This window comes from Muntiacus reevesi, chromosome 7 (assembly GCF_963930625.1).
Source record: "Muntiacus reevesi chromosome 7, mMunRee1.1, whole genome shotgun sequence".
NCBI classification, from domain to species: Eukaryota; Metazoa; Chordata; class Mammalia; order Artiodactyla; family Cervidae; genus Muntiacus; species Muntiacus reevesi.
In genome coordinates, this window is record NC_089255.1 from 17,584,498 (window position 1) to 17,612,262 (window position 27,765).

The following is a 27,765-nucleotide window of genomic DNA, read 5'->3' on the forward strand; positions in this document are numbered from 1 at the left end:
CCAGAGTTCAAAAGTCTGTTCTGTACTTCTGTGTCTCTTTTTCTGTTTTGCATATAGGGTTATCGCCACCATCTATCTAAATTCCGTATATATGTGTTAGTATACTGTAATGTTCTTTATCTTTCTGGCTTACTTCACTCTGTATAATGGGCTCCAGTTTCATCCATCTCATTAGAACTGATTCAAATGAATTCTTTTTAACGGCTGAGTAATATTTCCATGGAGAAGTTTTGTTTATGTCAGATGCCTATAGGCATAACAAGCCTTCAACTTCTTCAAAATATCACTTCTCCTCTTGAAATATTTTAGACCACCCATTTAGTGTGGATTCAGGTTGCAAATGTGGTTTGTGGTTACAAGTAACCAGGGAAGAATTTCCATCCTCACCTTAGCCCCAAGTTTAAGCGATATTCCTGGGGTAGTGGATAGAAAAATTTGTAACACATTTTGAGACCCTAGGTGTTGGGGTCTCAGTGTATATGTGACTTAGTTGTGTCTGATTCTTTGCTACCCCATGAACTGTAGCCCACCAGTCTCCTCTGTCCATGGAATTCTTGAGGCAAGAATACTGGAGTGGGGTGCCATTCCCTTCTCCAGGGGATCTTCTGACCCAGGGATCAAACCTGGATCCCCTGCACTGTAAGCAGATTCTTTACCGTCTGAGCCACCAGGGAAGCCCCTGGGGTCTCAAGGTTATGGACAAGTCTCCAGGTAGACTCTCCAACTTGGGTGGCCCTGGGATTTGTCTTCTGTCCTCCAGCTTCAAAGATCATGAAAGCTGAAGCTCAGATTCACTGTGTTCACTGCTGCTGCCTCTAAGTCACTTCAGTCGTGTCTGACTCTGTGTGACCCCATAGATGGCAGCCCACCAGGCTCCCCCATCCCTGGGATTCTCCAGACAAGAACACTGGATTGGGTTGCCATATCCTTCTCCAACGTTTGAAAGTGAAAAGTGAAAGTGAAGTCACTCAGTCATGTCTGACTCTTAGCGACCCCATGGACTGCAGCCCACCAGGCTTCTCCATCCATGGGGTTTTCCAGGCAAGAGTACTGGAGTGGGGTGCCATTGCCTTCTCTGACTGTGTTCACTAAGTGCCCTCATACCAAAAAAGTCAGTTTCAACATTCTGCTTACCTTTCTGGCTTCCTACCTTTACTTTTCCTTTTTTTGGCCTTTGTAGTTCTTATGTATTTTTTAGCAGGTCATGGATGCATTTGAGAAGATTTTAAGAATATATTTTATTTTTAGTTGTTTAAAACATATTTATATTTTTAGTTGTTTTTAGCAACAGCCTGAGTCTACAAACTTAGTTCATCATTTTATCAGAAATACACTGCCATTGTGTGCTCCTTTCTTTAACTGTCCTTCATTCTTTAGCACTTAGTTATCTTATTGATCTTTCTATCTTATTGATCTATCTTATTGATATTTATGTTTATTAACTGTGTATATTTAAGTCCTTGTGAGTACACTTGATTTATTCTATTTGATTTGTTCTATTTCATTTTAGCCTGCTAGACACATAGAAACTATTCAGTAAAATTCTCAATGATCAGTATAAAACAAGTGAGCTTTTCATTAAGGTTATCACAGAGTACATGGTATTTCATTGGTTTGAAAGAGTGAAACCTCTTTTATTAGTGTACCTATCTTACTTTTGGGAGAGAACTTTCTAATTAGAGAAATTTGACTGGCATTGAGGAATTCCTACTATGTTGTATACATGCATATATGGAAATTTTGTTTTTTCTCTATTAAGCGAGCCTAAAATGGGCTGAAATAGTTTATTTTCCTTTTGAGATGTAAGTTTTGGTCAGTAGGGACAGATTGTTCCTCTATAGGTTCTTTAGCAGATAGGAAGCAGATGTGGCATTGGGAGGAGACTGCTAGGGGAAGAACAAATGTATGAGTAATCTGGAAAAAGATTAAAGTCAAACTATGAGTTAAATGTCAGCCTTTGGACCAAAACTTTTCCACTCTTGGTACTTTGAAGAGACAAGCAGCTGAGTGTTCTTAAAAAAGGAGAGACTGTTCTTAAAAGCCAGTACTACTCCACTATACTTACTGTTGTTTTTCCAAGTGTTTTTGTTTTTTAACAATCTGATTCAGACTTTCTTTGGCTAGGTAGAATATAGCTCTTCATTAGCCTGTGTTTGTACTTAAGGAGTCTTGTTTTATTTGATTAGAGAATGTCTTTAAAATCATGTGCCCTTTGTCAATGTTTCTAGGAATGTCTGGCATGTTTATTGGTCAAATGCCTTGCAGATGGAAATGAAATTTTGTGAGGAATCTTCTGGATCAAATATGAATCTATTTTTACTTTAATAAAATTATTCAAAGCATAAAGTCTTCATTCTGGGTGTCAATACTAGCTGCTGATCTGGGAAGGATTGCCAGGAAAGTACCTGCTAAGGATCGCAATGATTTTCCCATTCCTGGTGCCTCTTTTTGCTTGTGCTTGAATTACAAACATAAGCCAGATGGGCATCAATAGGTCTTCTGGACCTGTGAAGTGCTTCATGATGACATTTACTGGGCATACTGATTTTTTCCTATTTTCACTAACATGCCTTATAGTGTTAGATTTCACTGAAGAGATTGTTTTGTCTTGTGTTTTGTCATTAGGTTTTGTATGTTGTTGTCATTCCATCAGTCATGTGCAACTCTTTGCTACTCCATGGAAGTAACACACCAGGCTCTTCTGTCCTCTGCTGTCTTCTGGAGTTTGCTTAAATTTGTGTCCATTGAGCCAGTCATGCTATCTAACCATCTTATCCTCTGCTGCCCCCTTCTCCTTTTGCCTTCAATCAAGCTTTGTGTTTAACAACACTCATTAGAAATTATTAGACTAATTTCATTCTCCAGGGGAATACTTGAGAGGTAGAGCTAGGAAGAGTTATAATCATTTTAGTTTAAAATTATACCTGCAATAAGGAATAAATCATGGACTCTCTGCAGTCCAGCTTGCAAATAAATAGTAAATAACAATGCATTTAGAATATACCTACAATGAGTGAAATTTTCCAGTTTTTCTGTGCTTCTGGATGTATTATTTCTACTTTTCAGTGCATCTCCCTAATTAGTGACAGATATCAGGTCACAGCGGTCTTATCAGGTCATAACTTAAGAGTTTAATTCTTTTCAGATATACTGGGCCATTGAAAAAAAATTGCTCGTCAGTATAGACTAGCTCTGTCAGTCATTAATTAGTATCTTAATGGTGAAATAAGTTATCCCATCCTGTGGCAGTTGGAGGAAAACTTAATTAAAGACTTTATGAAATATATCATTTTAGCCACTGACCACCAGTGTAGCATAGTGTTCCTGATAAAGGAGAGATGAGATGACAGGTGATCTGTCAAACATGGCTTTTTGATACTTTAAGTTTCTTCGTAAATCGATGTGTTGAGATGTAATCTACATGTCATAAAATACACCCACTTTAAGTGTAATGTTCCATGAATCTTGACAAAGTATACATCCTTGTAACCACTACCTCAGTCATTAACCTAAGAGAGAAACCTGAATGTTATTCCTCTCTTCCTCACATTCAAATAATTATTCATTTCTGTTTATTCTTCACTCTAAATTTCTATTTAACCTATTCCTACCTCTTTATTCTCATAGCTACTGCCTTAAGATGATATGTTTGACCCTTACTTTTTTCACCTCTGTTACTTACTGCAATGTACTTTATAACTGGTTTTTCACTTTTTAACTCTTTTTTCTTTATGCCTTCCCTAATGTTACTAACTTATGATTATTCTATTAATATTAACCCCCCTGCTTTGCTTCAAATCCCTTGATGGCCCTTCACATTTCCCCTTCACAGTCATCAATTTCTTTTTCTTTATTGGAATATAATTGCTTTATAATATTGTATTGGTTTCTGCTGTATAATGAAGTGAATCAGCCATACGTGTACATATATCCCCGATGTCTTAAGCCTCCTCCCACAGCCCCCATCAGCTCTCTAGGTCATCACAGAGCACTGAGCTGAGCTCCCTGTGCTATATATAGCAGCTGCCCACTGTCTATCTGTCTCACACATGATAGTGTGTATATGTTAATGCTGTTCTTTCCATTCATCCCACCTCACCTCCCCCTACAAGTCTGTTCTCTACATCTGTACCTCTATTCCTGCCATGAAAATAGGTTCATTACTACCATTTTTGTAGAATCCATAACAGTATGGATGTTCCTTAAGAAACTAAACTCAGCCATCAGTTTCTAAGTAAGGGACTGGCTCACAGTGGTAACTGACTTGATGACTTAATAAAGTATGAAATATACATGGAGAATTCAGATTTGTGAAGGGAAGGTGAAGATTTAGTTCACTTAACAATGTGAAAGAAATAAGTTTGCCTTATGTTTCAGTTTTAAAGTTACTTAGAGCATTTTATTTGACTCTAGCTGTATGTTAAAAGCTACAGGGGAAGGTGAGAAGCATTTTTCAACGTTCATTTCAAACACTATTAACTGTTATGAGATATTTTATATTGATGAAAAAAGTTTATCAGTGCTAGGTAGGAAAATTGCAGTGTTTATTCAAGTTTACTTATGTTCAAAGTGATTATTACATCTAAATTCATGAGCACTCGTATTCATTTGCATATACAAACCTTTTAAAAAGTGTCTTCCCTAATTCTCTAACCATGTCTTGAAAAACCAAATGTGTTTATGGGAGGAGGAGCCAAGATGGCGGAGGAGTAGGACGGAGAGACCACTTTCTCTCCTAGAAATTCATCAAAAAAATAACTGAACGCAGAGCAAACTTCACAAAACAACTTCTGATCGCTAGCTGAGGTCATCAGGCGCCCAGAAAAGCAGCCCATTGTCTTCGAAAGGAGGTAGGACAAAATATAAAAGATAAAAAGCGAAACAAAAGAGCTAAGGACGGAGATCCGTCCCGGGAAGGGACTTAATAGAGGACGTTCCCAGACACCGGGAAACCCTCGCACTGGCGGGCCTGGGGGAAGTGTTGGAATCTCAAGAGTTTGAATCTGACTGGGAGGGATAGAATAAATAAAACCCACAGATTACGAGCCTAAAAGCAACTCCCAGCAGAAAAGTACCCCAGACGCCCGCATCCGCCACCAGCAAGTGGGGGCGGAACGGAGAGGAGCGGGCGGCATTGCTTGGGGCTGGATCCGGGCCTGAGCGCCCTGAGGACAATCGGAGGGAGCTTTTGTGAGTTGCCAGCTTGAACTGTGGGAGAGCAAAGAGAGAGAGAAAACTAACCGGCCCGAACACACTGCCGGCCGTTCGCAGAACAAAGGGACCGAGATTCTGGGCGACCGAAGTCCGCTGGGAGGGTCGTGGCGAGACGGAGGGCGCGGGCGCCCGACCGGCGCGGGCGGGAACTGGGGCTGGGGACGCGGAGGGCAGAGGGCGCGCACGCTCCACTGGCGCCGGCGGGGACTGAGACTCGGACCGCGCAGGGCAGAAGACGCGCCGCACCCGGGGAGAGAGCGCCCGTCAAGCGCCTGGCTGCCTGGGCCGCTCGGGCGGCGTGGGGCCGGAGCGCGGGCCCAGCTTTGTGTGCCGCGCTTTTGTGAATCGCCCGAGGGCTGGAGCCGCGCGTAGCGTGGCGCGCGCTTCAGACAGAACAGCCCGGAGCCTGAGCAGCGCAGACCGAGAAAAGAGCGCAAGCCTCTCCCGGGAGCGCCGGCCCCTCCCCGCACGGCCCCTCCCCGCAGCGCGACGGAACTAGCTACCTGAATAAGAATCCACCTCCGCCCCCTGTGTCAGGGCGGAAATTAGGCGCGGAAGAGACCGGCAACAGAACCCAAATAAACAAAGGGAACCGCTTCAGAAGGGACCGGTGTAACAGATTAAAATCCCTGAAGAAACCACCGACTGACTACACCGGAAGGGCCTGTAGATATCGAGAAGTGTAAGCTGGAACGAGGAGCTATCTGAAACTGAGCCGAACCCACACTGACCGCAACAGCTCCAGAGAAATTCCTAGATATATTTTTTCTTTTTCTTTTCTTTTTTTTTTTTTTTTAAGTAAGGAAAAAAAAAAAAAATTTTTTTTTTCTTTTTTCTTGGTTCTCTTTTATTTTCCTTTAAAAATTCCTTATTACTCCCCCATTACTCCTTAACTTTCATAGATTTTTATGATTTTTTTTAATTAGGCAAAACAATTTTTTTCTCTTTCTTTTTTCTTTTTTTTTCTTTTTCTTCTTTTTCTTCTTTTTTTCTGTTCTTTTTTCTTCTTCTCTTCTATTTTCTTTTTCTTTTTCTCTTATTTCTTTTAAAGCCCTCTAGCACTCCTTTTACTGCGCCTTAATTTTCATTTTCAATCCACTATAACCTTACAGAAGAAAGGGAAAAAAAAAAAAAGAAGAGAAGCCCTATTTTTATACCAAACTTCATATATATTTCTAAATTTTCTTTTGTGTGTTTTGGTTTTTGTTTTTAATATAGTATTTTTAAGAGTCTAACCTCTACCCTAGATTTTTAATTTTCGTTTTTCAGTATATGATATAAATTGTGAACATTTAAGAATCCAATATTCAGCTCCCATTTTTATTCACGAATGTGTTGATTATTCTCTCCCAATCTTGACTCTGTTTTCTACCTCAGAACACCTCTATTTCCTCCTTTACCCTTCTCTTCCCAATCCAATTCTGTGAATCTTTGTGGGTGTCTGGGCTACGGAGAACACTCTGGGATCAGACAACTTCGTAGATCTGTCTCTCTCCTCTTGAGTCCCCCTCTTTCTCCTCCTGCCCATCTCTATCTCCCTCCTCCCTCTCCTCTTCTCCATGTAACTCGGTGAACCTCTCTGGGTATCCCTAACGGGGGAGAAACTTTCCACCATTAACATAGAAGTTTTATTATCAGTGCTGTATAGTTGGAGAAGTCCTGAGACTACAGGAAGAATAAAACTGAAATCCAGAAGCAGGAGACTTAAGCCCAAAACCTGAGAACACCAGAAAACTCCTGACTACATGGATCTTTAAGTAATAAGTGACCGTACAAAAGCCTCCATACCTGCACCGAAACCAACCACCACCCAAGAGCCAATAAGTTTTAGAGCACGACATACCACGCAAATTCTCCAGCAACGCAGGAACATTGCCCTGAACGTCAACATACAGACAGCCCAAGGTCACACCTAACACATAGACCCATCTCAAAACTCATTACTGGGCACTCCATTGCTATCCAAAGAGAAGAAATCAAGATCCGCACACCAGAACACTGACGCAAGCTTCGCTAATCAGGAAACCTTGACAAGCCAATCGTCTAACCCCACCCACTGGGTAAAACCTCCACAATAAAAGGAACCACAGACCTGCAGAATACAGAAAGCCCACTCCAGACACAGCAATCTAAACAAGATGAAAAGACAGAGAAATACCCAACAGGTAAAGGAACATGAAAAAAGCCCACCAAGTCAAACAAAAGAGGAGGAGATAGGGAATCTACCTGAAAAAGAATTTAGAATAATGATAATAAAAATGATCCAAAATCTTGAAAGCAAAATGGAGGTACAGATAAATAGCCTGGAGACAAAGATTGAAAAGATGCAAGAAATGTTTAATAAAGATCTAGAAGAAATAAAAAAGAGTCAATTAAAAATGAATAATGCAATGAATGAGATCAAAAACACTCTGGAGGGAACCAAGAGTAGAATAACGGAGACAGAAGATAGGATAAGTGAGGTAGAAGATAAAATGGTGGAAATAAATGAAGCAGAGAGGAAAAAAGAAAAAAGGATCAAAAGAAATGAGGACAACCTCAGGGACCTCTGGGACAATGTGAAACGCCCCAACATTCGAATCATAGGAGTCCCAGAAGAAGAAGACAAAAAGAAAGGCCATGAGAAAATACTCGAGGAGATAATAGCTGAGAACTTCCCTAAAATGGGGAAGGAAATAGCCACCCAAGTCCAAGAAACCCAGAGAGTCCCAAACAGGATAAACCCAAGGCGAAACACCCCAAGACACATATTAATCAAATTAACAAAGATCAAACACAAAGAACAAATACTAAAAGCAGCAAGGGAGAAACAACAAATAACACACAAAGGGATTCCTATAAGGATAACAGCTGACCTATCAATAGAAACCCTCCAGGCCAGAAGGGAATGGCAGGACATACTGAAAGTAATGAAAGAGAATAACCTACAACCTAGATTACTGTACCCAGCAAGGATCTCATTCAGATATGAAGGAGAATTCAAAAGCTTTACAGACAAGCAAAAGCTGAGAGAATTCAGCACCACCAAACCAGCTCTTCAACAAATGCTAAAGGATCTTCTCTAGACAGGAAATGCAGAAAGGTTGTATAAACGTGAACCCAAAACAACAAAGTGAATGACAACGGGACCACACCTATCAATAATTACCTTAAATGTAAATGGGTTGAATGCCCCAACCAAAAGACAAAGATTGGCTGAATGGATACAAAAACAAGACCCCTATATATGCTGTCTACAAGAGACCCACCTCAAAACAAGGGACACATACAGACTGAAAGTGAAGGGCTGGAAAAAAATATTTCACGCAAACGGAGACCAAAAGAAAGCAGGAGTCGCAATACTCATATCAGATAAAATAGACTTCCAAATAAAAGATGTGAAAAGAGACAAAGAAGGACACTACATAATGATCAAAGGATCAATCCAAGAAGAAGATATAACAATTATAAATATATATGCACCCAACATAGGAGCACCGCAATATGTACGGCAAACACTAACGAGTATGAAAGAGGAAATTAATAGTAACACAATAATAGTGGGAGACTTTAATACCCCACTAACAACCATGGATAGATCAACTAAACAGAAAATCAACAAGGAAACACAAACCTTAAATGATACAATGGACCAGCTAGACCTAATTGATATCTATAGGACATTTCACCCCAAAACAATCAACTTCACCTTTTTCTCAAGTGCACACGGAACCTTCTCCAGAATAGATCACATCCTGGGCCATAAATCTGGTCTTGGAAAATTCAAAAAAATTGAAATCATTCCAGTCATCTTTTCTGACCACAGTGCAGTAAGATTAGATCTCAATTACAGGAAAAAAATTGTTAAAAATTCTAACATATGGAGGCTAAATAACACGCTTCTGAATAACCAACAAATCATAGAAGAAATCAAAAAAGAAATCAAAGTATGTATAGAAATAAATGAAAATGAAAACACAACAACCCAAAACCTATGGGACACTGTAAAAGCAGTGCTAAGGGGAAGGTTCATAGCATTACAGGCACACATCAAGAAACAAGAAAAAAGCCAAATAAATAACCTAACTCTACACCTAAAGCAATTAGAGAAGGAAGAAATGAAGAACCCCAGGGTTAGCAGAAGGAAAGAAATCTTAAAAATTAGGGCAGAAATAAATGCGAAAGAAACTAAAGAGACCATAGCAAAAATCAACAAAGCTAAAAGCTGGTTTTTTGAAAAAATAAACAAAATTGACAAACCATTAGCAAGACTCATTAAGAAACAAAGAGAGAAGAACCAAATTAACAAAATAAGAAATGAAAAGGGTGAGATCACAACAGACAACACTGAAATACAAAGGATCATAAGAGACTACTACCAGCAGCTCTATGCCAATAAAATGGACAACTTGGATGAAATGGACAAATTCTTAGAAAAGTATAACTTTCCAAAACTGAACCAGGAAGAAATAGAAGATCTTAACAGAGTCATCACAAGCAAGGAAATCGAAACTGTAATCAGAAATCTTCCAGCAAACAAAAGCCCAGGACCAGATGGCTTCACAGCTGAATTCTACCAAAAATTTAGAGAAGAGCTAACACCTATCTTACTCAAACTCTTCCAGAAAATTGCAGAAGAAGGTAAACTTCCAAACTCATTCTATGAGGCCACCATCACCCTAATTCCAAAACCAGACAAAGATGCCACAAAAAAAGAAAACTACAGGCCAATATCACTGATGAACATAGATGCAAAAATCCTTAACAAAATTCTAGCAAACAGAATCCAACAACATATTAAAAAAATCATACACCATGACCAAGTGGGGTTTATCCCAGGAATGCAAGGATTCTTTAATATCCGCAAATCAATCAACGTAATACACCACATTAACAAATTGAAAGATAAAAACCATATGATTATCTCAATAGATGCAGAGAAAGCCTTTGACAAAATTCAACACTCATTTATGATTAAAACTCTCCAGAAAGCAGGAATAGAAGGAACATACCTCAACATAATAAAAGCTATATATGACAAACCCACAGCAAGCATCACCCTCAATGGTGAAAAATTGAAAGCATTTCCTCTGAAATCAGGAACAAGACAAGGATGCCCACTCTCACCACTACTATTCAACATAGTGTTGGAAGTTTTGGCCACAGCAATCAGAGCAGAAAAAGACATAAAAGGAATCCAGACAGGAAAAGAAGAAGTGAAACTCTCGCTGTTTGCAGATGACATGATCCTCTACATAGAAAACCCTAAAGACTCTTCCAGAAAATTACTAGAGCTAATCAATGAATATAGTAAAGTTGCAGGATATAAAATTAACACACAGAAATCCCTTGCATTCCTATACACTAACAATGAAAAAACAGAAAGAGAAATTAAGGAAACAATACCATTCACCATTGCAACAAAAAGAATAAAATACTTAGGAGTATATCTACCTAAAGAAACAAAAGACCTATACATAGAAAACTATAAAACACTGATGAAAGAAATCAAAGAGGACACAAACAGATGGAGAAACATACCGTGTTCATGGATTGGAAGAATCAATATTGTCAAAATGGCTATTCTACCCAAAGCAATCTATAGATTCAATGCAATCCCTATCAAGCTACCAACGGTATTTTTCACAGAACTAGAACAAATAATTTCACAATTTGTATGGAAATACAAAAAACCTCGAATAGCCAAAGTAATCTTGAGAAAGAAGAAAGGAACTGGAGGAATCAACCTGCCTGACTTCAGACTCTACTACAAAGCCACAGTCATCAAGACAGTATGGTACTGGCACAAAGACAGAAATATAGATCAATGGAACAGAATAGAAAGCCCAGAGATAAATCCACGAACCTATGGACACCTCATCTTTGACAAAGGAGGCAAGGATATACAATGGAAAAAAGACAACCTCTTTAACAAGTGGTGCTGGGAAAACTGGTCAACCACTTGTAAAAGAATGAAACTAGAACACTTTCTAACACCATACACAAAAATAAACTCAAAATGGATTAAAGATCTAAATGTAAGACCAGAAACTATAAAACTCCTAGAGGAGAACATAGGCAAAACACTCTCCGACATAAATCACAGCAAGATCTTCTATGACCCACCTCCCAGAATATTGGAAATAAAAGCAAAAATAAACAAATGGGACCTAATGAAAATTAAAAGCTTTTGCACAACAAAGGAAACTATAAGTAAGGTGAAAAGACAGCCCTCAGATTGGGAGAAAATAATAACAAATGAGGAAACAGACAAAGGATTAATCTCAAAAATATACAAGCAACTCCTGAAGCTCAATTCCAGAAAAATAAACGACCCAATCAAAAAATGGGCCAAAGAACTAAACAGACATTTCTCCAAAGAAGACATACAGATGGCTAACAAACACATGAAAAGATGCTCAACATCACTCATCATCAGAGAAATGCAAATCAAAACCACAATGAGGTACCACTACACGCCAGTCAGGATGGCTGCTATCCAAAAGTCTACAAGCAATAAATGCTGGAGAGGGTGTGGAGAAAAGGGAACCCTCTTACACTGTTGGTGGGAATGCAAACTAATACAGCCACTATGGAAAACAGTGTGGAGATTTCTTAAAAAACTGGAAATAGAACTGCCATATGACCCAGCAATACCACTTCTAGGCATACACACTGAGGAATCCAGATCTGAAAGAGACACGTGCACCCCAATGTTCATCGCAGCACTGTTTATAATAGCCAGGACATGGAAGCAACCCAGATGCCCATCAACAGATGAATGGATAAGGAAGCTGTGGTACATATACACCATGGAATATTACTCAGCCGTTAAAAAGAATTCATTTGAATCAGTTCTAATGAGATGGATGAAACTGGAGCCCATTATACAGAGTGAAGTAAGCCAGAAAGATAAAGAACATTACAGTATACTAACACATATATACGGAATTTAGATAGATGGTGGCGATAACCCTATATGCAAAACAGAAAAAGAGACACAGAAGTACAGAACAGACTTTTGAACTCTGGGGGAGAACGTGAGGGTGGGATGTTTTGAAAGAACAGCATGTATACTATCTATGGTGAAACGGACCACCAGCCCAGGTGGGATGCATGAGTCAGGTGCTCTTGCCTGGTGCACTGGGAGGACCCTGAGGAGTCGGGTGGGGAGGGAGGTGGGAGGGGGGATCGGGATGGGGAATACGTGTAACTATATGGCTGATTCATGTCAATGTATGACAAAACCCACTGAAATGTTGTAAAGTGATTGGCCTCCAACTAATAAAATAATATTTAAAAAAAAAAAAATAAAAAAAAATAAAAAAAAAAAAAAGAAAAACCAAATGTGTTTATGAATTATGAGATTTACCTTTTAGACTGGTATAGATAAGCTCTGAGGTAAAATATTGATAGCAGAGTATCTCTACCTTGAACTGGGAGGAAAATATAGAAGAAATATTTAAATATAACAATAAGTAATTAATAAAAACCTTATTTTTGTTATAGATATTATCTCACCTTAGTTGCTAAGCATATAGGTTAGTTTCCATACCATTAATATCCTAATCCTCTAGCTTTTCTTAATACAGAAAGATATTTAATATAGTTCCTAAATAAGTAAAGTAGTCCTAAAGTGCTTTTAGGCCTGTTTATGGGCTTCTGTGTTGGCTCAGATGGCAAAGAATCTGCCTGCAATGCAGGAGACCTGGGTTCGATCCCTGGGTTGGGAAGATCCCCTGGAGAAGGGAATGGCTACCCACTCCAGTATTCTTGCCTGAAGAATTCCATGTACAGAGGAGCCTGGCAGGCTACACTCCATGCAGTTACAGAGTCGGACGTGAATGAGTGACTTTAACTTATATTAGTTATTTGAATAGTCACTAAAGAGAGTGATTCTAATATAATTGAGATTTATCAGTCTGCTTTGAGGTATTATTTAGAAAAGTGATTATTTGCTTCTTTTAAAAAATGAGCCCTTAAAAAATTCAAAATAAAACTACTATTGATCCAGCAAATCTTCTGGATATTTACCTGAAGAAAATGAAAATATTAACTTGAAAATATGTAGGCACTCCAGTGTTCACTGCAGCATTATTTACAGTAGCCAAGATATGGAAACAACCTAAGTGTCGATTTATGGTTAAATGGATAAAGAGAATATGATACACACACATGCACAATGGAATATTATTCAGTCATAAGAAAGAATGAGATTTTGCTATTTGCAACTGTGTGGGTGGACCCTGAGGGCATTATGAAATAAATCAGAAAGACAAATATGAACTCACTTATATGTGGAATCTGAAAAATAAAACATTAAGCTCATATATAAAAAACAGATTGGTGGTGGCCAGAGGCAAGGGGTGAGGTGTTGGTGAAATGGGTGAAGGGGGTCAAAAGGTACAGACTTCCAGTTATAAAATAAGTAAGTCATGGGGATGTAATGTACAGCATGTCGACTATAGTTAATGATATTGTATTGCATATTTGAAGAGTGCCAGGAGAATAGATCTTAAAAGTTCTCATCACAAGAAAAAAATATTCTGTAACTATGTATGGTGATGGATATTAATGCTAGTTAATAATGGTGACCATTTTGCAATATATAGAAATATTGAATCGTGCATACCTGAAGTTAATACAATATTGTATGTCACCTATAACTTAATAAAAAGTGGAAGTCCTGATTACAAGCAGATATTGACAAATGGATTCTGAAAATTATATGGGAAAGCTAAGACCTAGAACAGCAACACGATGCTGAAAAAGAACAGAGTTGGAGGACTGATACTGTCCTATTTCAGGACTTACTATAAAGATACAGTATAATCCAGACAGCACAGTATTGGTGAAAGAATAGAAGGTCCAAAAATATACCCACACAAATATAGTCAAGTGATCTTTGACAAAGGAGCATAGGCAATTCAGTAGAGAAAGAATAGTCCTTTCAATAAATGGCACTGTGAGAATTGAGTATTCATCTAAAAATGAATCTAGACGTAGACCTTATACCTATTGCAAAATTAACTCAAAGTGGATTATACCTAAATACAAGATGCAAAACTATTGAACTTCTAGAAGAAAACTCAAGAGAAAATCTAGGCATCCTTGGGTTTGCTAGGTTTTTAGACACAACACCAAAATTGTGATCCATAAAAAAGGAAATTGGTAAGTTGGACATATTAAAATTAAAAAGTTATGCCATGTGAAAGACACAATTAAGAAAATGAAAAGATGTCAGACTGGGAGAAATATTTCAAAACATATTCTGATAAAAGACATATTCATGATATAAGGGGAAAAAAAGCTCTTAAAATTCAGCAATAAGGAAACAAATACAAATGGACCCAAGAACTGAAAATGCAAAGAAGATATACAGATAACAAATATGCATATGAAAAAATGCCAACATCTTTGTCCTTTGGGAGTTGCATGTTAAACCTGTGAGATCACTGAACATGTATTGGAATGGCTAAAATTAAGAAAAAACTGACACATATGAAATGCTGTTAAGACTATAGAGCCAATAGGAATTCAAGATGGTACAGCTACTTTGGAGAACAATTTGGCAGTTTCTTACAAAGCTAAACATAGTTTTACTGTACAATCCAGCAATTGCACTGTTGAGTATTTACCCAATTGAGATGACTATTTACGTTCACACAAACACCTGAAGATGAATATTTATAGCCACTTTATTCATAGTCACTGAAAACTGGAAGTAACCAAGATATCTTCAATAGATGAATGGACAAACAAACTGTGATACAGTCAGAAAATGGAATATGATTACTGAGTGATTTTTTTTAAAAGAAACTATGAAACCACAAAAAGATACGGATGAACTTTAATTGCATACTGCTAAGTGAAAGAGATCTGTCTGAAAAGGCTATAGTTCCCACTATATGAGATTCTGGAAAGGCAAAATTATATAGACAGTAAAAAGATCAGTGGTTGCTAGAGATTCAGGGATAAAGGAAGATGGTTAAATGGGGAATTTTTTAGGTCCATGATAGTCTCTTGGTGGATATATGACATTATGTGCTTGTCAAAATTCACAGAACTTTACAGCATAAAGATTGAACCTTAATGTATGCATATTAAAAAATAATTTAGGAGATTGGAGAATATCAGGAAGAAATGAATATAGACTATGACAGGAGAATGTAACCACATTTTAATTGTATGGAACAACCTTCTTGAAGGTGTGAGCAAGGAAGAGTGGGAGGGGAAGGTGCTAACCTAAGTAACTTTGGAAATGAGTCTATAAGACTAGAAGCAAAAGGAACTACACATTATCATTATGCTTTTGTTAATAAAGTGATTTCCCAAGGGAGTACAACAAATTGAAAATTCTCATACCACTATACATATATTCTGGAATTAATAATTAACTAAATGGATGAGAGATGGTGAGAATCAGATTTTTCTTGGTTGGAGTAGGCATTTTCAGATAAGGGGAGAGGTTACAATGATCCTTTTGGTGATAGAGTTGGAAACATCAGTTTGAACTCATGTTTAGCTTAATATAGACACAGATGGTTAGAGAAAAAATACACATATACACACAGGTTGGTATACATCATGTATTTCCTTGCTCTGTCATCAGAGGGCCTGAAAGAAACGACACCCAGTAGTAAATAGTACACCTTGCCGCCAGATCTTTGTTTCCAATGCCATTTTCCAATAAAGGAAACCTTTGCTTCTTGAAGAAATGGCTGATTCTAGGACTGGAGTAGGAAATATACAATAGGTGTCTAGAGAATCTTATAATGCTGTAAAGTAAGGAAGTGCTTAGAAAAACAAAAAAATCCACGTTAATAGGGGTATGTCAAAGGGACATAGGAACCAACTGAGAGAGCTTCCAATGGCCAAAGCTGGAACAATTTGAACAATAAAAAATAAGTAAAGATGTACTGGATTATAACCCAAAGAATGAAATTAAACGTCCATGAATAGAAACCCAATACAAATAAATAAACAAGAAAAAAAACAATCTTCCTTGGAAGAATTCCAATTAATTTATGTCGATACTATGCCCTCAGTGAGAGGAAACTGAACTTCCACTCCCTCGGTATGAGCTGCACATAATGACATCCCTCCAAAGAATTCAGTATGGAAAGAAGGGGAGAGAAGAGTAATTTTACATTGGAGGAGCCTGACAAACATTGCTTCAGTCAGGTGATCAGGGTCAACTTTCAACAATGGTGTCATATTAATTAATAATTTGTACTGTAACCCCAATCATGAAAAAAATCTGATGAATTCCAATACAGGGTTAGCCTACAGAATAACAGATCAGTGTTCCTCAAAACTGTCAAGGTTATCAAAATGTCACAGCCAAGAGGAGCCTAAGGAGACCTGACAACTGAATGTGATGTGGTATCCTGGATGGGATCCTGGAATTGAAAAGGGGCATTAGATAAAAACTAAAGAACTCTGGATAAAATATTGAGTTAGTAAGACTATATCAATATTCATTCATTAATTGTAAAAAATATGCTAATTCATGATGTTAATAATAGAGGAAGCTTGGTGTGGAGCATGTGGGAACTCTGAACTGTCTTCTCAGTTTTTCTGTAAATGTGAAGGTGTTCTAAACAGTAATGTATGTTAAACAAAACGAAGTGTTATTTGAAGGGCTCGCAGTAACCCAGTGCTTTCTGTCTCTCCTGCAGTTTTGAGAGTGTTTGCTGCCTCGCTGACTCCACTTCTCTCTCAGACATCACCTTTGATGGCAATCCCATAGCTCAAGAGTCATGGTACAAGCACACCATCCTGCAGAATATGACGCAGCTGCGCCAGCTGGACATGAAGAGAATCACAGTGAGTGAGAACCCTTCTCAGGTGCTCGCCATGTTGGTTCAGTTAGCATGGGCTAGGGAACTGGAGTGCATATTCTTTGCTTAAAACACTGATTTTTAACAATCTATGGATTATCTTGACTATATACTAAATAATTATAATGACAAACTTTCTTTTTTACCTCCTATCCATATTCCCAATTTCATTGAATTAAGTTCCTAGCCTTCTGTTTGAATTAATCACCATGCTTGCTTTTCATTCTTGCTTAATACCCAGCTAACAGTTTACTTTGGAATAGATGAGTGAGGATTTCATTGGTAAGTTACATAGTGTAATGGCTAAGAAGATGGGTGCTGGAGCCACACTGCTTGAGTCTGAATCCTGGCTTGACCATTTTCTAGTTGCATGACCTTTGATAATTTACTTAACCTTTCTATCTAATTTTCCTCAAAGTAAAATGGGGATCATAAGTATGTCATATCATTGTTGTCAAGATGAAATTAAGTATTAAACCTTAGAACAATGTGAGTCTTCCAGGAAACATAATATGCAGCTATTAATATTATTCCTTTTGATGCTATATTTCTCGAAGTATCTCCTTTTTTATTCATTCTGTCTCCATGGTAGACATTTTTCACAGTAGAAGTTGTGATATGGCTCCTGATCTAAGTGAAATGCTGCTTATAGTACTCCTCCTTTTAGGTGTACAATGCACATAAGCATACTTTAGCCTCTAAGAAGTTCTGTAATAAAGAACCTTGCCTGATTGTTTTGTTGCAGCCCAAATTTATTGGAACAGAAAATATCTGTTAATGATCTCAGTTTGATAATCTCTGACCTAGAAAAATATCCTAAACCTCCACTGTTTTCTTACTTTTAGACTGTGCTAATTTTATGTGGATTTTCTTTCTTTCTTTCTTTCTTTTTTTTTTGGTCCATAGCCTGTGTCTGTTGGTTTCTTAGTTCCCCAGCCAGGGATTGAACTTGTACCCTCGGCAGTGAAAGCACAGAGTCCTAACCACTGGAAAGCCAGCAAATTCCCTGATGTGGATTCTGAGTGATCACTCAGGTTTACTCAACTCGTTTCACAGTGTGTGCCATTCACGTTTCTACCTCAGTGATATTATGGACATCAAGGTGGTTAACGGGCGAAGTGTTGATGAATTCATAAATACTAGGAATCTCCTAGGGTTCTACCTCTGTCTTTGTTCCAGCATGGAGAAAAGGTTCTTTGTCTTCTCAGTTCGTTTGGATCTATACTGGCCACTCTGTCTTGTATTTTTGCTCTTATCTTCTTGTCTTTCTTAGTTAAGGGTCTTTAGTACTCTCTTCCTGTTGAGGTTGCAATGAACAGGGTGAGAAATGAAGCTAACCCATTTATATAAGTCAGTAATTATATGATGTGTTTCTCATAGTAAATTTATGTCAGTCTTGTCTACTCAGCTAGTGTATTTGGTCCTTAAGGGCAGAAGCCATTCTTCATCTTCCTTGCCTGGTACATGGAGATGTTCTATGCATGTTTATTTTCTTTCCTTCTCTATCTCATTCAATGCTGAGAATGTAGTAATATTCAGTAAAGACTTTTTGGTTGAGTAAAATTTACCTATTTCCATGCCTTAAATAAAAGAAAAGTTGTGTGAGTTGCTCAATCATAGTCACTTGTCCAACTCTTTGTGACCCCATGGACTGTAACCCTCCAGGCTTTTCTGTCCTTGGGACTTTCCAGGCAAGAATACTAGAATGAGTAGCCATTCCCTTCTCCAGGAGCTCTTCTGGACCCAGGGATCGATGGGCTTCCCCGGTGGTTCAGACAGTAAAGAATCTGCCTGCAATGCAGGAGACCTGGGTTTGGTCCCTGGGTCAGAAAGATCCCTTGGAGAAGGGAATAGCTATCCACTCCAGTATTCTTGCCTGGAGAATTCCATGGATGGAAGAGCCTGGTGGGCTACAGTCCATGGGGTTGCAAACAATCTGACACAACTGAGCAATTAACACTTTTCACTTTCATGTCTTAAATAAGGGAGAACAAACAATGCTATCTATAATCCTTGTCCTTGTACATTCCCTAGAATGTGCTTGCTTGGTAAGGAGATGAGGAAAATCCCCTGGGATGGGAGAGAGCCAGCTCTTCCGCTAAATATAGAGCAGCAATCCTTGTGCATCTGTTCCTCCACTGTTAATTTTAGAAATTCAAAAAATTTTAATGGAAATAATCTCAAAGTTACAGAAGAGTTGTAAGTACAGTACAGAGAACTTTGTTTTATTGAATAATTTGAGAATAAGCTGCTAACTCAATTCCCCAACTGCTCTGAATACTTCATGGTATATCTTGCAAGCAAAGACATTCTCTCATGTAAACACAGTATAACCAACAACATCAAGGAAAAAACATTGAATAATTGCTAGTGTCTAATCATCACACCACATTCATATTTTACCAATTATATTAAGAATGTTCTGTGGGGCAAAATGATCCAGTTTGGAATTATGCATTGCATAGAGGTATATTTTGTTGTTAGGTGTCTATTGTTACCATATTTCCTGAACAGTTTCCTAGTCTTTCCTTGACTTCATGACTGACGTTTATGAAGATTACAGGTCAGTTATTTTATAGAATGACCCTTAATTCAGGTTTTATTTGATGTTTCCTCATGATTAATTAGTAGTTATAGCTTTTTGGTCTAAATAGGACACAAGTGATTTTGCATTTCTCTTATTGTATCCTATTGAGTGTTCTGTAATGTATATCTTTATTGATGTTGTTTACTTTAAGATGGTGTCTGTGAGGCTTCTGCATGTGAAATTATTCCCATTTCCTTTTCTTTTGGTGTTCTGAGATTCAATTTCCAACGTGGAGGGCAGGGTTCCTCACAGCTCCAGTAAGAAGTTCTCAGAACACCAGCTCACTGTTCAAGAATTCAATTCAGACACTATCCACCTGGAGATAGCATCTGATTCCACAGGTTGAGGGCTCAGTCTGGAAAACTGCACGTGTACCCTCCCTGCTCTGCCAGATGCCAGTAACAAGTCCAGGTTGTTACCTGTACTTCTGACCTACTGGCAGAAACTGTTAGGTTGGCCAGAAAGTTTATTTGGGTTTTTCCATAACAGCTTATGGGAAAACCTGCTGCTGCTGCTGCTGCTAAATTGCTTCAGTCGTGTCCAACTCTGTGCGACCCCATAGACAGCAGCCCACCAGGCTCTGCCGTCCCTGGGATTCTCCAGGCAAGAACACTGGAGTGGGTTGCCATTTCCTTCTCCAATGCATGAAAGTGAAAAGTGAAAGTGAAGTCTCTCAGTTGTGTCCGACTCTTAGCGACCCCATGGACTGCAGCCCACCAGGCTCCTCTGTCCATGGGATTTTCCAGGCAAGAGTACTGGAGTGGGGTGCCATTGCCTTCTCCAGTGGGAAAACCTGAGTAAACTTTTTGAGCAACCCAGTACTTACTAGGTCACCGGTTTATTGTAAAATGATATAACTCAGAAACAGCCAGATGAAAGGGATGCACAGGGCTTGGTGGGAAGGGACACAGAGCTTCTGAGCATACCACTCTTCCCAGATGTTCAGGTTTCACCAATCCTGAAACTCTCTGAACCTGTCTCTTTGGACTTTTTATGGAGGCTTCATTAAATAGTCATAATTGATTATATCATTGGCTATTGGCAATTGATTCAACCTTCAGCTCCTCTTCTCTCCCTGGAGATCTGGGGGTGCAATGGAAAGTTCCAACCTTCTTAATTGCCTGGTTGGTTCTCCTGGCAACCAGCCTCCATCCTTAGATGAGATCCAAAAGTCATCTCATTAATGAAATAATAGACACCTTTATCACTCTACACACTTAGGAAATTCCTAGGGTTTGAGGAGCTGTGAACCAGAAACTGGGATGAAGATCAAACATGTATTTCTTACAATAAATCATACTATCACACTTTTGTAATTCTGTACCTCATAAAAATTTTAATTTATTAGCTTATTCATATCAGTATAGTCTCATGGTATTTTGTTTCACCTTTTGTTTATATCTTTTAGTAACTTTAGTTTGTAAAGAATATACCTTGTAAAAGACTTCTATAAATTTTCCAACCTGAGCTAGTATTGACAAACACTAGCCCATGAGCGGGTCACCTGTTTTTGTAAATAAAATTATATTAGAACACAATCATGTTCACTCACTTATGTCTTATTTATATCTGCTTTAATGCTACACTGGCAGAATTGAGTAGTTGTTAAAGAAACTATATAGCCTATGACCCTAAAATATTTACCATCTGGCTGGAAAATTTTACTGATACCAGTTCTATAACTACTGTTTTCTAGCTGGAGTGGATTACATAGATACCTCATGAACTTGTGTGTACTGTGGCTCTGGTTCCCCAAATTGTGTGCCAAAGATACTGTGAACTCACAGGGGTGTTGTGGAGTATTTATAATTTTCAAGCAAAAGGCAATGAGATTTGATATCTGTGAGACCCTGAGAAGACTACTAGCTTAAGGTAGTTTACCACCTCAACATTACATCACAATGTATTTCTCTCTATGGCATTATATCCTAGAAAGCTGACCTTTCAGTGACTGTTGTGATAAAAACAAATACTAAAGTCAATACAGAGCAGGAAATGAGGGTGACAGTATCCAATCTAATTCTCATGTTTGAGAAGTTGTGTAATGCCTTACAGATACACACATTTCACTAGTAAGTTATTATAGTTATTCAAGAGTGATATTTTTTATTTAATTTAATTTATTATTTTTGAAATGGTTTCCTTTGAAATGGTGGCTCAGCTCAAAGAATCTCCCTGCAATGTGGGAGACCTAGGTTCGATCCCTGAGTTGGGAAGATCCCCTAGAGGAAGGGAACGGCTACCCACTCCAGTATTCTGGCCTGGAAAATCCCATGGACTTTCTGGCTTACTTCATTCTGTATAATGGGCTCCAGTTTCATCCATCTCATTAGAACTGATTCAAATGAATTCTTTTTAACGTCTGAGTAATATTCCATGGTGTATATGTACCACAGCTTCCTTATCCATTCATCTGCTGATGGACATCTAGGTTGCTTCCATGTCCTGGCTATTATAAACAGTGCTGCAATGAACATTGGGGTGCACGTGTCTCTTTCAGATCTGGTTTCCTTGGTGTGTATGCCCAGAAGTGGGATTGCTGGGTCATACGGCAGTTCTATTTCCAGTTTTTTAAGAAATCTCCACACTTTTCCATAGTAGCTGTACTAGTTTGCATTCCCACCAACAGTGTAAGAGGGTTCCCTTTTCTCCACACCCTCTCCAGCATTTATTGCTTGTAGACTTTTGGATAGCAGCCATCTTGACTGGCGTGTAATGGTACCTCATTGTGGTTTTGATTTGCATTTCTCTGATAATGAGTGATGTTGAGCATCTTTTCATGTGTTTGTTAGCCATCTGTATGTCTTCTTTGGAGAAATGTCTGTTTAGTTCTTTGGCCCATTTTTTGATGGGGTCATTTATTTTTCTAGAATTGAGCTTCAGGAGTTGCTTGTATATTTTTGAGATTAATCCTTTGTCTGTTTCTTCATTTGCTATTATTTTCTCCCAATCTGAGGGCTGTCTTTTCACCTTGCTTATAGTTTCCTTTGTAGTGCAAAAGCTTTTAAGTTTCATTAGGTCCCATTTGTTTAGTTTTGCTTTTACTTCCAATATTCTGGGAGGTGGGTCATAGAGGATCTTGCTGTGATTTATGTCATAGAGTGTTTTCCCTATGTTCTCCTCTAGGAGTTTTATAGTTTCTGGTCTTACATTTAGATCTTTAATCCATTTTGAGTTTGTTTTTGTGTATGGTGTTAGAAAGTGTTCTAGTTTCATTCTTTTACAAGTGGTTGACCAGTTTTCCCAGCACCACTTGTTAAAGAGGTTGTCTTTTTTCCATTGTATATCCTTGCCTCCTTTGTCAAAGATAAGGTGTCCATAGGTTCGTGAATTTATCTCTGGGCTTTCTATTCTGTTCCATTGATCTATATTTCTGTCTTTGTGCCAGTACCATACTGTCTTGATGACTGTGGCTTTGTAGTAGAGCCTGAAGTCAGGCAGGTTGATTCCTCCAGTTCCATTCTTCTTTCTCAAGATTACTTTGGCTATTCGAGGTTTTTTGTATTTCCATATAAACTGTGAAATTATTTGTTCTAGTTCTGTGAAAAATACCATTGGTAGCTTGATAGGGATTGCATTGAATCTATAGATTGCTTTGGGTAGAATAGCCATTTTGACAATATTGATTCCTCCAATCCATGAGCACGGTATGTTTCTCCATCTGTTTGTGTCCTCTTTGATTTCTTTCATCAGTGTTTTATAGTTTTCTATGTATAGGTCTTTTGTTTCTTTAGGTAGATATACTCCTAAGTATTTTATTTTTTTGTTGCAATGGTGAATGGTATTGTTTCCTTAATTTCTCTTTCTGTTTTTTCATTGTTAGTATATAGGAATGCAAGGGATTTCTGTGTGTTAATTTTATATTCTGCAACTTTACTATATTCATTGATTAGCTCTAGTAATTTTCTGGAAGAGTCTTTAGGGTTTTCTATGTAGAGGATCATGTCATCTGCAAACAGCGAGAGTTTCACTTCTTCTTTTCCTATCTGGAAAGATAAAGAACATTGCACCATACTAACACATATATATGGAATTTAGAAAGATGGTAACGATAACCCTCTATGCAAAACAGAAAAAGACACAGAAGTACAGAACAGACTTTTGAACTCTGTGGGAGAAGGTGAGGGTGGGATGTTTTGAAAGAACAGCATGTATGTTATCTATGGTGAAACAGATCACCAGCCCAGGTGGGATGCATGAGACAAGTGCTCGGGCCTGGTGCACTGGGAAGACCCAGAGGAACCGGGTGGAGAGGGAGGTGGGAGGGGGGATCGGGTTGGGGAATACATGTAACTCTATGGCTGATTCATGTCAATGTATGACAAAACCCACTGAAATGTTGTGAAGTAATTAGCCTCCAACTAATAAAAAAAAGAAAAAAAAAAAAAAAAAGTAAATGGGTAAGCATATAGGGCCATGCAATGGATTCACCAAGAAAAAGAAACTAGTTACTGATACACGCAACAACATAATTTAATCTCCAAAGGAAGGATGCTGAGCAAAAAAGCCAGGTATAAAAGAATCCTATACGATTCCATTTATATGAAAGTCTCAACACAAGAAATTTAGTGTATAGTGGCAGAAATTATAGTGGTTGCTAGGGGCCAGGGAAGAAGGTGAGGACAGACAGGATAGGGGCATAAGAAAACCTTTCAAGATGATGGAAATTTTCTATATCTTGATTGTGGTGATGACTATATTTGTCAAAATTCATGGAATGCTACACTTCTAATGGATCTTTTTTCACAAAAATTATACATCAATTAAATTGCTATTTTGAAAAGCAAAAAAAAAAAAAAAATCCCATGGACTGTGTACTCCATTGGGGTTGCAAAGAGTTGGACATGAATGAGCGAATTTCACTAAGTTGCTAAAACGTGAATCTTGTTGTTTACTAACTACTTAATAAACAGGGCTATAACATATGTTTTTTGACCTAGTGGTACCATGGAAAAATTCCTAAGACAGTCTTAGGCACCTTGGAGTTTCTGTACTAGGGTGTGTGTTAGACTCTAGAGATGACAAGATCAGAATCGCAGTTAACACCCTCATGTTACTTACAGTCAAGTACAGAGGCAGGCATGCAGCCAGATTATAATGCAAAGTGACAAACTAGTTAGATAAAATTGATTGATAAATAGATATCTGTATGTTTACACACACACACACACACACACACACAGCAGGATGATATCAAAGAGCAAAGCTGTCCTATGTATACTGGAGAAATAGGAAAAATTCCAAAGGAGAAAAGACTTGAGACTTGAGGAGGGCCAGAGACAAAGGAGGATATATCAGTATGAGAGTGTTCTAGAGAGAGAGAAGGCACGCACAATGCAGAGGGGTGTGAGGATATAGCAACTCAGAGCAGTTCAGCATGTCTGAGCACTGAGTGTTCATAGGCGAAAAGAGCAGCAGGAAAAGGATGCATGACCAGTAAGAGCTGAGTCGTGAAGAAGGTGTTTTATGCCATAAGGAAGAGTTTAGATTTTTGTGTTGAACATAATAGGAAACTCTTGAAGAGTTTAAGATACTTAAATTGGATTTGCCTATTGAAAAGGTTGTCTGAGTAGCAGCCCAGAGGAGAAATTGGGAAAGATAGGATGAGTGATAAAATGAGAACGGGTTAGTCAGGATGAGTTTCTGGAGTATCTGATCTAGAGGAATGGCAAGAGATAATATGGTATCTCAAGATAATGTGAGTTGCTGACCTCAATTCCTATTTTACTTTTGTTATCTCTGTTAGGAAGAATAACTTTTAGTCAGTAAAGAGAGGAAATAGATATTAATAAAGTGAAAATAAAGCCTTGGATAGGTGAATAAAAAGTTTGAATCCAGACCTATTAGGGGCTGAAGGCCCTTATGGGGATTCCCAGGTGGCACTAGTGGGAAAGAATCTGCCTGCTGATGCAGGAGACTAAGAGATGCAGTTTTAATCCCTAGGTCAGGAAGATCCCCTGAAGTAGGAAATGGCAACACGCTCTAGTATTCCTGCCCAGAAAAATTTCATGGCCAGAGGAGCCCCGGTGGGCTACAGTCCATGGGGCCGCAAAGAGTCTGACACAACTGAGCTCATAGCCTAAAGGGCTTCATAGTAAATATTTTAGGCTTTGGGGGATATACAGTCTGTGTTGAAAGCTATTCAACCCTCTCATTGTAAAGTAAAAGCAGACATGAACAATACATAAAAGTGAGCATGGCTGTGTTCCAATAAAACTTTATTTACAAAAACAGATGGCATGCTGCATTTGTTCTGTGGGCTAGAATTTGCCAATCTTTGATCTAGAGCAGTGAATAAATGTAGTGAATAAATTGCTAGGCCTTTGAAAGTTATATCTGGAAAGCAGTGTAGAATAGTAGAGTAGTTAAAAGGTAAGATAAACTAATCTCTCCTTTTATCTTGGATAGAAAAAATATTGTGGCAAATTATGATGATTAACTTGAATGTAGATTATGAAAGAAATCTAAATTGGATTATTTAGATGATTTGTGAGTACTTAAGGAATTGATCACAAGGAGGCAGCATTAGTTCAGTAACAACAATTTGTGCCAGACAAAGTTGGGTTACTATTTTAGATATTATAAATAGACCTTCTCAGAAGAATACTATAGAGAGACAGTGTTTTGGTATCTAAGCGAAGCACTGAGTGAAGTCTTTCATGATAGCACGTTGAGTAAATTGTGTGACAACATAGTTAAGTGGATTTGTGATTGGAGTATACCTACAGAACAGAAAGTAATGGATTAACGGCCAGCCTGCAAAGAAATCTGTACCGGGGTGCTGTGAGGCTTTTTGCTCACTCTCATTCTCTTAAACATGTTTAAGTATTGACTAGTTGAGTAATAAAGTATATAAATGACAAACTGGGGAAGTTAGAAATCCTGATAGACCAGTTGATGAAATCAGAATCCAAAAGCAGCTCAATAATCTAAAACAAGGTTTGGTAAACTACAGCCTGCAAGCCAAATCCATCCCACAGCCTGTTTTGTTTTGTTTTGTTTTTTCATAGCTCTCAAGCTGTGAATGGTTTTTACATTTGTGAAGCACTGTGAAAAAGAAAAAGAATATGTGCTGGAGATTTTATATGGATCACAAAGCTTCAGATATTTGCTATCTGGCTCTTTGTAGAAAAAGTGTGCCAACTTCTAATCTATAAATATAAGCAGAATTTAGGAAGACAAAAAAATAGATAAATTGAAAATTCTCGACTTAGCTTCTTAACAACAAACATGACAGTTCTCAGCCAAATGAAAGGTTGGAGGAAAGAGGATTAACATGCGTGAGAAAGACTTGCATTGAAATTGATAAGTTCAAATTGAGTTAATTATGAAATGTGATTGTTAGAAGTTAATATGGCTTAAAACAATATTCATTTATAGAAATAGAGAATTTAGAAAAATGGACAATAGTTCCCTTTTTTCCTTTGTTAAATTATACCTTAACTATTAGTTTTAGAAGGGTGATTGCAAACAAACATTTCCAGAAAACCTAGCACAATTCATTGACAAAGAAGATATTACAGTAGTCTTCAAATATTTTTATGACTGTACAAAAAAGGAGGGAATAGACACATTTTTAAAAATTTATTTATTTATTTTAATTGAAGGCTAATTACTTTGCAATATTGTAGTGGTTTTTGCCATACATTGACATGAATCAGCCATGGGTGTGTATGTGTCCCCCATCCTGAACCCCCCTCCTACCTCCCTCCCTATCCCATCCTTCAGGGTCATCCCAGTGCACTGACCCTGAGTGCCCTGTCTCATGCATTGAATCTGGACTGGCGATCTATTTCACATATGATAATATACATGTTTCAATGCTCTTCTCTCAAATCATCCCACCCTTGCCTTCTCCCACAGAGTCCAAAAGTCTGTTCTTTACATCTGTGTCTCTTTTGCTATCTCACATATAGGGTCAACGTTACCATTTTTCTAAATTCCATATATATGTGTTAATATACTGTATTGGTGTTTTTCTTTCTGACTGACTTCACTCTGTATAATAGGCTCCAGTTTCATCCACCTCATTAGAACTGATTCAAATGCATTCTTTTTAATAGCTGAGTAATATTCCATTGTGTATATGTACCACAGCTTTCTTATCCATTTGTCTGCCGATGGACATCTAGGTTTCTTCCC

General features: G+C 38.1%; 1 protein-coding gene across 5 annotated transcripts in view; it reads left to right on the plus strand.

Moving 5' to 3' along the window:
* The window catches only part of LRRC49 (leucine rich repeat containing 49), a 162,126-nt gene that overhangs the window by 74,485 nt on the left and 59,876 nt on the right, over nt 1–27,765 (plus strand). For all 5 annotated transcript variants that reach the window (XM_065940603.1, XM_065940604.1, XM_065940605.1 and 2 more), the window contains one exon: nt 16,875–17,022. In XM_065940603.1, coding sequence (XP_065796675.1) covers nt 16,875–17,022 — 148 coding nt within the window. The remainder of the gene's footprint in view (nt 1–16,874; nt 17,023–27,765) is intronic.